The sequence below is a fragment of the Ochlerotatus camptorhynchus genome, unplaced genomic scaffold, assembly GCF_037179485.1.
Source record: "Ochlerotatus camptorhynchus isolate MF236.1 unplaced genomic scaffold, CSIRO-AGI_Acam_v1.1 ptg000096l, whole genome shotgun sequence".
Classification (NCBI taxonomy): Eukaryota; Metazoa; Arthropoda; class Insecta; order Diptera; family Culicidae; genus Ochlerotatus; species Ochlerotatus camptorhynchus.
This window is the reverse complement of record NW_027040586.1, coordinates 1,836,466-1,848,487: the sequence shown is the minus strand read 5'-3', so window position 1 is coordinate 1,848,487 and position 12,022 is coordinate 1,836,466. Positions and strand designations below refer to the sequence as shown.

General features: G+C 40.2%; 1 protein-coding gene across 1 annotated transcript in view; it reads left to right on the top strand.

The window, feature by feature from the left end:
• Positions 1-12,022, top strand: part of Pmp70 (ATP binding cassette subfamily D member Pmp70) — a 60,081-nt gene that overhangs the window by 12,139 nt on the left and 35,920 nt on the right. Inside the window, exon 2 of the mRNA XM_065218993.1 lies at positions 10,360-10,472. Coding sequence (XP_065075065.1) covers positions 10,360-10,472 — 113 coding nt within the window. The remainder of the gene's footprint in view (positions 1-10,359; positions 10,473-12,022) is intronic.

The following is a 12,022-nucleotide window of genomic DNA, read 5'->3' as shown; positions in this document are numbered from 1 at the left end:
GGGGGATGTGGTACTAGTAATACCTCAAACTTTGTCCACTATACGTTCCACGCTTGTGAGTGCAGCCATCAATCCGACGAAGACGTACATCAAATGGTCACCAGATGGTGTTTCACCAGATCCTTATGCGATTGGAAGATCAACAGTGTCTGCGGTTCTTCTGGACGGACAAGACTGGCAAGATCCAGGTCTACGTAATAAATGTAATGCCATTCGGCGCTAGCTGCTCCCCAGCTAGTGCTCAGTATCTTAAAAATATTAACTCGGACCGGTTTGCTGGAGAGTTTCCTGAGGCAGCTGATGTCATAAAGAAGCGGCGATGTTTAGCACCGAGACGCCTGAGCATGCCATTCGCCTTGCGCAAGAGGTTCGGCAAGTATATTCTGCAGGTGGTTTCGAAATACGCAACTGGGTGAGCAACTCACGCCAGATGCTAAACGCGCTGAACGAAAGCAGTACTACGGAGAAGAACATGGATATGTCGATAGGACCGATGGCTACGGAGAAAGTGCTAAATCGGATGGAATCGCTGCAACCCCGATCTTCTCGCCGGTCATTGTCGACCCACATAACGTCAGATGCTCCAGATCCTCATGACTATCTTCGACCACCTTCGACTGATTTCTCACCTCCTGATGTTCTTGAAAATTCTTCTTCAAGAAGTGTGGCGTTCCGGAGTTTAATAGGACGAAGAAATCGACAATTCTTTGTACGAGAAGTGGGCCAGATGGTTGAAAGTGTTGTCGCAGGTGCAAAGCGTCAGAATTCCACGGTGTCTCCGATCTTCGGTGATCGCCAGTGACTGTAAAGTACAACTACATATGTTCGTAAACGCCAGCGAAAACGGTATAGCCGCCACCATGTTCCTCCGTTCCGAACACAATGGTGTCGTCTGCTGCTCTTTAGTTGCAGCCAAGACAAGGGTGGCCCCCCCTGAAGTTCCACTCCATCCCACGACTGGAAATGCAAGCAGCTCTCATAGGAGGTAGATTAGCAAGGTCGGTTACGCAAACCCTTCAGACTACGATACATCGTGAATTCTTCTGGACCGACTCTCGTGACGTGCTCAGCTGGATAAATTCGGATCATCGTCGATACAGCACGTACGTGGCACATCGTGTAAGCGAAATACTCGACGTTACAGAAGCGGAAGATTGATTTTGGGTACCGTCAAAACTAAACGTTGCAGATGATGGTACCAAGTGAGATACGCAACCTGATCTTACTCCCGAATCCAGGTGGTTCAGAGGTCCCGTTTACCTCTACCGTAGCGAATCGGATTGGCCGAAAGTCTCGTCGATGTCAGATCCTACAGACAACGAGTTGCGACCCTCCTTCATGGCACATCTCTCCTTGTCTGATCCTATGATTATCGTCTCGAAATAAGGTGATCCAAGAGACATTTCTCAGTGGAACTGACAGCTAGAAATCTATAGTGTGTGAGTGAGCTGGTGTTAATGGCGCTGAATGTAAACATAAACAAAGCAGGAATTAATATGAGAATAAACTGCCAGTTCTACTGTGATCTGTCAAAAGTTCTTGGTAAACAAAAAAGTCAGCTGATCGCAACTGTCTCGTGGACAGCCTTATTCTCTAGCTGAAAGAAGCTCATCAATGTGGTTGCTTATGTTCACCGTTTTACCGGAAACTGCCGTCGAAGGAGTACAAAGCCAGCTGAAAATGGACCGCTATCTAGAGACGAACTGTATGCTGCTGAAGGTTTTCTGTTTCGTCGATAAAGTAGCCTTCTTTTTTAACAACCGCAGTGATACACCAGATAGAACCCTTCCTAAAAGCAGCCGTTTATACAAGCTGTCACCCTGGTTAGACGATCGCAGGGTAATGCGAATGCGGAGTAGAACAGCCGCCTGCCAGTACGCCACCGAAGAAACAAAGAACCCAGTGATCCTTCCGAACGACCACCCTGTAACCTCCCTGTTAATCACCCACTACCACGAAAAATTCCACCATCAAAACCACAAAGCCATAGTGAACGACCTTCGTCAAAAGTACGTCATTCCTCGCATTCGCGTTCAGTATGCAGCGACAAGGAAGGGCTGCCAGCGATGCAAAAACGAATTCTCGATTCCACAACCTCCAATCATGGCGGACCTCCCAGGAGAACGGCTACCTGTTTTCACACGCCCTTTCACCCATGTAGGCGTCGACTACTTCGGTCCCATGGAAGTTGTTACCGGGAGAAGAACGAAGAAAAGCTGGGGAATGATCGTCACCTGTCTTACGACACGGGCGATCCATATAGAATTGGCCAACTAGCTAAGCACCAGCTTTCATGAGCCGACGCGAACTCCAAGGACTATTCGGAGCGACCGGGGTACCAATTTCATTGGCGCCAGCCGTGAACTCAAGAACCTGCAAGAAGCAGTCGACTACGAACAGGTTATGAAGGAATTCGTAACCACGGAGACAACCGGGACCTTCAGCCCACCTCTGGCTCCCCATATGGGTGGCAGTTGGGAGCGACTAATCCGGTGCCTTAAAAAAAATCTCATGGCCATCTGCCCTTCAAGGAAGCTATCCGAAGAAGTGCTGAGTAGCCTACCCACGGAAGTTGAGAGCACGCTGAACTCCCGATCTGACCGATAACGAGTTGTCACCTGCACTCACACCGAACCACTTTCTTCTGGGGTCGTCCGATGGCTCGAAACCGTTTACCTCGCTGGATGACAGTGGCGCCCTTTGCAAACAAAACTGGCGTACATCACAAGCGCTGTCCAATCAGTTTTGGAAGCGCTGGCTATCGGACTATCTCCCGGACATTACAAGACGGACGAAATGGTTCGCCGATTCGAAGCCGATTGACCGAGGAGACGTGGTGACTATCGTAGACACCCCTGCCCCGGAATTCCTGGCCGAAAGGTAGAGGCATCGCAACGCAACGTATCGAACGATGTCACTGAAACGTCACTACGTTAAGCTCAATTATCAGTTCAAGCGAGTCAGCCGTCAATGCTACTTGCATTATCTGCGAGGGATTCAAAGGAAATTCATGTCGCACCCGAAGTCTTCCTGGAAGTACGTGAAGGAGCAGCGCAGAGGTCTACCATCATCCATTATATTGAACGGCGAAGTCGCTTCCACTCCACAGGAAGTCTGCCGCCTGTTCTCCAACAAGTTTGCAAGTGTCTTCTCTGACGAGAGCTTAACCAACGAATACGTGACTCTAGCAGCAAGCAACGTTCCACTTTCCGGTCAAGCTCTGGGTGGAATTGTTGTCAACGCTGAAGTGATAACGACTGCCGCACTAAAACTAAAGCCTTCTATCCACCCTGGACCGGATGGTGTCCCTTCAGTCTTTCTGAAGAAGCATATCGCTAACTTACTGTCACCGCTACAACATCTGTTCCGATTGTCCATATCGTGTGGCATTTTTCCATCGAACTGGAAATTCGCGCATATGTTCCCTGTGTATAAAAAGGGTGGTAAACGGAACGTGGATAATTATCGTGGAATTACATCGTTGTGTGCAATTTCGAAGTTATTCGAGTTAATCATCATAGAGCCTCTGCTCTCCCATTGCAAGCAGTATCTAAGTGAAGATCAACATGGCTTCACCTCTGGTCGATGTACTACCACGAATCTACTGTGTCTGACATCGTACATCACGCAAAGTATGGTTGAAAGGTCACAAACAGACGTCATCTACACTGACTTGTCTGCTGCCTTCGATAAGATAAATCACGCCATCGCGATCGCCAAATTGGATAGACTTGGGATAAGCGGAAATCTCTTGAGATGGTTTTGCTCATATCTCGCCGATGGTGGTAGCCCATGTCGACTGCCAGTCCGACATTTTCGCAGCTACGTCAGGAATACCTCAAGGAAGTCAACTGGGACCGTTGATTTTCTTACTCTACTTCAATGACGTGAATTTAGTTATCGAAGGTCCACGACTATCGTATGCAGACGATCTCAAAACCTACTTACGGATCTGCTCGATCGATGATTGTCAATTCCTCCAACGTCAGTTTGAAGCGTTTGCCAGCTGGTGCCATTTGAACCGAATGACAGTAAATCCTGCGAAGTGTTCAGTCATCACTTTTACCCGAAAGAAAGGCGTTTCAACACATCTCGTACGTCGTCGTCAAGTCGTCAAAGACATATGGTTTTATCTTCAGAACAGCTAAGAATTTCTCCGACATCCATTGCCTCAAGTAACTGTATTGTTCCCTGGTACGTTCCATTCTAGAATATTGTTCTGTGGTTTGGAGTCCGAACTAGAACAATGGTACTGAGAGAGTCGAGTCCGTTCAACGCCGCTTTCTGCGATACGCGTTGAGAATGTTACCTTGGAGAGACCCGTTTCATTTGCCCAGCTATGAAAGTCGCTGCCAGCTGATCGACTTGGAGCCTCTTCGCACCAGAAGAGATACTTCAAAAGCCCTGCTTGTCGCGGACACGTTACATGGCAGAATTGATTGCATGGCAATCTTGGAGCAAGTAAACATTAACGTCCAACCACGAATGCTTCGTAACAATGTTATGCTGAGAATGCCACTACGTAGGACAAACTTGACTAGGTCTTTATGACTTTAATTTAATTTTAAGTTAAACCATCATTGGGACCATATCGAGTCTGTTGATGCTGACAAATAAATAAATAAATAAATAAATAGACATCTGTAACCAGGCAAAGATGGTTGAATCAGGTCAGCTACAGTAAGGACATCGACTGGCATATACGATCGCCCTGTGACCATACTGGCGGTCCTGGGTGTAAAAGGGATTAATATTAAATAATAGTTTATACTTACATTACTACCTAATCTAGTGAGTATAACTAAATTAAATTTAACCTATAACCACAGACAAACAGACGTAACTCTTCATTGTGTATCTTCGTTCACGCATTGAACGGTTGATTTGAATATTATCAGTTCCGCGAACTACTCGCCGCAGCGCTGGCATCGGATCACTTTGACGTTTCTATACATTCTACAGAACTTTTACGCAATATTGTTTGCGAGTTAGCGAGTAAGCTTGTTTTCCGCGAGAAGCCTGAAAGATGTCACTACTGAGGTCCTATGTTTTGAGATACTATGTTTTCAAGAAAAACTTTTTCAAAGAGTTACGTCTGTTTGTCTGTGCTATAACTATCCTAAACCTGAGTTAATAGCTTCTAGGGTACTACTGCTAAATAGAGCTACTATCTAACCTAAAAACTAGCCTACAGAGTTAGAATCGCGGTAAGAAAATAAATAAAAGAGAATTTCTTCTGAAATCAAACAACTACAGAAAGGGGACTAAACGTGAGTAAAATGAAACACTTATTACAAATCAAATTTACAGCTAGAGCTTACACCGATAACGATCGCATACATGCAAATAAAATTATTATAGAGCACACTTATAAATATATACACAACACATTATAACTTAAACCACAAACGAAGTGACAGACGGAGCGGCTCGAAAACTTTGGTGACTAACCTGCTATTTCAATTTTTCAGTGTACCACATGGCAACACCACTCAGGGTGTCTACTACCTGAAAAAAACCTGGAAAACCGGGAATTTACAGGGAATTTTACTTTTTCTGGAAAAACCTGGAATATTCAGGGAATTTTGGTTCCACTCAGGGAATTTTCCAATTATCACTTTATTCGTAATTCAAAAGCAGTTTTTCGTTCAGTTTCTCGAAACGTTTCTTAAGGGCACTGAACTTGACAAGCATCTGACAGCTAAGACAACGTGTGTGAACGAGACAAGTTCATTCAGAGAGTCTTGTCACGCTCGCTCTTCGCTGATTTGTATGTGGAGGATCAAAATCGTCGTAAAAAGGAAACAGTCGAAGAAGAGAGACTGGCAACCGTCATGTATTGTATAAGAATAAGCATGCCAGACAGCAGGTCTGAGAGCCTACATAGATTTTTTTTTTGAGCTTCAGAGAGGGTCGGAGATCTACTGAGAAATGTGTTGAGTTTCAGGGTAGTTCGTAGATCTTGAGAACAGAACTACAAACAAATTAAAAGTAATTAATAGAAATTCATAAAAACAAAATCACAACAGATGTCGTAGATCTTCAGATCAATGTTCAAGAAATTTTCAAAACTTCAAGCAAGCAAAAATAATTTCAAATCAATTTGTAAAACTATAAGCGAAATTTTGCAAATCTTCAGGGAAATTCGCATAACTTTAGACAAGTCCAAGAATCTACAGTGAAATATAAAGTATTTCACATAAGTTTGGAGATCCTCGAAACATTATTCAACATCAGAAAAGTTTGTAGATCTTCAGAACAAAGCTACAGAACTTAGAAAAAAAATTACAGGACTTCTGAAAAAATCACAAGAATCTCAGAAATGTTATTGGATCTTCAGTAAAAATTGCAGAACTTCAGGGAAGTTCGGCAATTTAAAAAAAATATTTACATGATTTCAGGAAAATTTGTAGATTCTGAGAGAGACATTTAAAACTTCAAGGAAGCTCAAATATTTTCAGATAAATTTTGACAACTTTAGATAATCTTCAAGGAAATTTTCAAATCTTCAGGGTAACCCGAAAGGAATTAACAAAACATCCGAGAAGTTTGAAGATCTACTGACAAATTTATTGAGCCTCAAGTTTTTTTATGTAGATTTTGGGAATAGAGCTACGGAGCTTAAGACAACTTTACAGAACTTTAAAGATATTTACAGGAATTTGACAGAAAGTTTCACATAAATTGTGAGATCTTCAGAAAAATTCGTTAAATGTCAGAAAAGCACCTCAATTCCAAAAACAAATCGCAGCGAAGTACAAAAATACAATATTTTGCAGAACTCCATGGAAGTCGGAAATAGATAGATCTAAAGAACTTCAGAGAAGTCCGTAAACCTTAAAAGAAGTCTGTAAAACGTCAGAAAGTTCGTACGTTTTTAGAAAAAAATTCAAAACTTCAGCAAAACTAACAGATCTTCGGGAAAGTTCGCCGATCTTTAGATCAAGAATCCACAAAGAAATTTAAAGAACTTTAGAAAAGTTCGGAGATCTACTGTGAAATTTATTGAACTTCAGGGCAGTTCGTAGATCTTTAGAGCAGAAATACAGTACTTTAGAAAACATTACAGAATTTGAAATAAATTTTAGGAACTTCAGAAAAGTTCAGAGGGTAGATCGTAAATCTACTCAAAAATTAGCAGATGTTTAAATAAATTTTCAGAATTTTACTACGGTTCTTGGATTTTGAGAGACATTCACAGAACTTCAGGTATGTTCGCTGATCTTAAGAGATATTTGCACAGCTTGAGAAAAATTAGAAAAACTTCAGAATACTTCCTAAAACTTCCGGAAAGCTCAAAAATTTCTAGATAATCTTTTAATTCTTTAGAAAATTGTATAGATGTTCAGAGATATTTGCAGATATTCATTGAATCATGAAAATCTGCCGGAAAAATTCCAGATTTTTCGAGAAGTTTGTAGATTATTAGAAATTTTGTGAACATCAGAGATAATTGTCGATCTTCAAGGATCTTAAATCTTCAGGGATTCAGAAACTTTGTAGATTCTTAGGAAAGTTTGCAGAACTTCTGAAGAACACACAGAACACACACTACCGAGAAATTTGCAGATCATCAGGAAAGATTGTTGATCTTTAAAGAAATTTTACCGGAGAACAGAAGCAAAACTTCAGGGACGTCAAAAGGTGTGAAGACCTTGCAGAATTGCGTTGTTAACAGAAATTTTCAGAACTCAAGGAATCATGTAGATCTAGTGAGAACTTTTCCCACTAGCTTGTCTAAAGTTGGTATCGACATCCTGGCGAAGTTTTGAAATCCATTTTCATCTTCATATCGCAGCTCTTGAAGGACAAGATGAGCCAGATCCCTGCCGGTGTTCCTCCTGAGCAACCATTTCTTACTCCACAAAGTTCACCTTCTCCTTCTCATTTTATTTAAAATAATAAAATCAAATACGTCTACCGAAACTAGAGCAATTTTCCGGTAATTCATGATGGAAGAATTTACTTTTGATTCCTGATACAGTTTTGTTTTGAAATCTAAATTGACAGTTCTTTTGACATATGCAGGCAGTGTGAACACCAGCAAACACCCCCCGTTCGACAAAGTGTGTCGAAAGTAAATTTGAGCAGATTTTTCATTATGGCGGCGGTCAAAATCAGACCAAGAAATCAGATAGTCTAAACGGACCTTAAGAGATTGTAGACATGTGAAACCATGATTTATTCTGTCTTGATCTTCCAAACAGAGTTGGACTCAAACATATTATTAAAATGATATTTTGTTTTTGAAAGCATATTGTTATCAAATTTTGATATATCGTTTTATCGAATAGTATAGACAGTAGACTGATGCAAATTTTGACATTTTCGTTCCACAGTGCTCAAACGGTTCCAAATCGGGTCCTGATTAGTCTCCCAAAATTTGAACTCATTTGATAAGAAACTGACTTCGCACAAACCATTTGAAGTTTATATGGAAATTACTATAGGAAAACCAAATGTTTTGTTCATATCCATCTAACAATTTACCATATCGCTCTGCTTTAAAAAATGATAACTGAGCTCGTAGAAAATTTTCTCAGCTACAACTTTGTCCTGAACCACTTTTCAATAGATTGTAAGCATCAAAACTTATCAATAATTCAAGCCACTAATGTCTTACGATTATGCTCAATCAACTGTTCAGCAGGCAACATTGGTGTTACTGGCGCTTGGAATAGAGTACACAAATCATGGCTACTATGTCAAACTGCAAGATACAGTGTTGCTCACAAAACAGCTGCTTGATCATGCCATAAGATTATCAATCTCTTAAACAATTAATAACTATTTTATTTGACGTTTGGCTCAACAACTATATCCTGCTAAGTTGAAGCTGATAAAATTTTCCATAACTATAGCTTTTGAATTTTTGAACAGTGCCATATGGAAAAAGGTAAGAAGACAATGAACAAAAAGTTTGGATTTCCCATAGTAATTTCCATATAAACTTCAAATGGTTTGTGCCAAGCCAGTTTCTTTTCAAATGAGTTCAAATTTTGGGAGACTAATCAGGACCCGATTTGAAACCGTTTGAGCACTGTGGAGCGAAAATTTCAAAATTTGCATCAGTCTAATAGACAGGTTTCTTGCTTGTATTTATATTCTTGAATTAAAAAATACTACACAAATACCAAAAAAGAATGTAATATTGATTGACGTAATGCATGCTACTGTATGAATAACTAATGTGATTGCAAAAACCAAATACAATATTACACCCATGGATATAATTTCTTTTCGTAAATTATGTGTAGGATAAATGCACCAATAGTGGAGGTACTAGAGTGCAATGTGTTCCTATGGTGGCTTATAGAGTCTCCCTAAGCCGCTGTAGAAGTACATTGTCCTAACGTACCTCCACTATTGGTGCATTTACTAAACATAAATTGTACAAATTAATATTAAACAACCTATGTGCATCTGTTCTGCTGTAATATTCAATAACTTTTTTGCTGTGCCAAGTTAAAAGTACCAACGCCCAAGTTTGAAGAATCGAAAATAACATAAATCAATAAGTACATAAAAGGGATTCCAGATGAATAAATAGATAAAATAATAATTTGTATAATTTGTATGCACCTGGAATTTTTTTCATTCGACCTGGAAAAACCTGGAAAACTCAGGGAATTTGATTCCTTGGATTGAGTAGACACCCTGCCACTACTACTAGATTGTACCATATGGCAACACTACTACTAGATTGTACTAGCATTTTCACCAAATGTATTAGAATGTTTTGGTTCTATCTCTTTCACACTACTTAAAACTGAAATGCATAAAAAAAATGACAAAATGATACACTCTTTGCACACTGTCAAAGAATCATTGTACACAAAATCAACTTTGTTCAAATCAAAACAAAAAAACTAACCCATCTGGTGGATGATGGCACAAGCTTCCAAGAAAACTATTTTAATGGATTTCTTCGCCAGTTAGTCGTCTGTCACTTCGTTTGTGCTTAAACTATGTAACCTATAACCAGGATAATTATAATATATCTACGAATTCCTATATTCTGGGTTCTGGTATTATATTTACGGAAGAAATCTCCAGTCCACCTGTTGCCTCTCGCAACAAGTACGTTATGTTCGGGATAATCCGAAAACATCAACTAAAATTCTCCGGGAAAATTAACCACCCCTCATTGTATTGAAATTATTTTCCGTTCATATAACCATAAACTTTATTTGTGGACAAAATTCGAAGAGCCTTCAGTCCATTTTGTCCGATAATACCCAGTTCTCACTTTCTAGCTTGCCACCCTTTTTTTGTATATTGGGCATTTTGCTCCCTCCTTCCGAGTTTTTTTTTGCGTACTTTCACTAATTTTAATTCTTACTTGTTTCTACTTTCCAGCAAACAACGACCCGAAGATGAGATTCAGTACTTCATCAGTGACAAGAAGGAAAAACGCACGACAAAGGCACATGTAAACTCCGTGTTTTTCAAGCAACTACGTGCCCTGATAAGTAAGTGGTTGAAAACAATAGTCAAGGGCGATCCATTCCGTCACGCTCTAAGAGGGGGGAGGGGTGTTGCTTTTTCCTAAATTTCGCTGAGTTTACAGAATACAAGTTCAATAATTTTTAGAGGTTTAGCACAAGCCATAGATTGTGTAATGTTTGTTGTTTTTCTAGCGTTCAGAATCATAAGGGCCCCTAGCTACGATGATAGATTCTCTTCATTGATTTTCTCTTTTGTTTATTTGTTACTCGGCGTTTGATGTTGTTTTTGCTGGCTAATACATCCTTTTAGTACACTGTACTGGAACAATTTCGGAAAATTGGTTTACTTTACTGTAGTAATGCGAAGAGAAAATCGATGAAGAGAATCGATCATCGCAGTTATGCCCTTATGATTCGGGACGCTAGAATTTGTTTGAAGTAATGGCTCGTGATCCAGAAACCCATTTCATGCGAGTTTGCATACATTTCCAGCAGATTTCGCGTAGCATGCGTTACATGTCATTGCTTTATAATTAACTTCCTGCCTGGTGCTCTTCAAACTCTAGATTACCGTTGCTATTATTACAAACATACGTACATGAATAATCAGTTGGATCACAGCGATAGTAGGATTTGTAATTGCTGCATCCCACGCATAGAAAATCTTGAAGCATGTTTTAGTGTGTTTTTGAGTTCATATTTTCAAATGATGAATCAATGTGGGAAACACCTAGCTGGTACAGAGACATGCATAATCTCCAAAGTGACGTGTCATTTGACGCACCAATCGATCGTCATCGTTCGATTGGTTGACCTTACCCGAGGCGATCAAATGCAAATGACCATCAAAATCAATATTCAAAAGTGCGTCAATACATGCTACCTACCGAAAAGTTAATCGTCAAGTAATAACAACGGTCAAGCTTCCATAATTGGATGCGGATTTGCGATACTGTTGTTCGCTGTTGATCACATAATAGAATATTATGGCTGTCCAGCCTAAAGGCTAGTGAACTGCGAACCGGTTGTTGTAGTTTTTTTTTTGTACGAAGCGACGTAACTATTTTAGAAACAACAGACACACATACGTCTATAACGCTTAGCTGGGTTGCACGAGACAGTCATGCTGTTACCATGTGAAGTTCTCGTTTGTTATCAGCACATGTATTGGAAAAGGTCGTTATCATTTATCGGTCTACACAAGTACAAAGTCTCGTTTTATGGCTCTATAAACGATCGAGCGATTTGTGTAGGTTAGTTATGTCGGGAATATGAATAGCTATATCAAAATTCGTCTACTCATCTGCTCGTTGGGAGTGTAATCAATCAAAAGTTTGCATTTGTCGAAAATCGTGTCCAGGAAATCGAAATAACCCTACAGTCGTTTTTAATAATGGGACTGCTTTTCAGTTGTTGCTATAGTAAAAAATGTTACGGTGATTTATTTCGACAGAAACCCGGAAAGCTATCATTTTTACCGAATTGGCCAAGCTATCAGCTTTGATCTCACAACTACTGACAGCATGGCGCCACCAAAGTGAAAAAGTTTAAAAAAGAAATAGTGTATCGATATC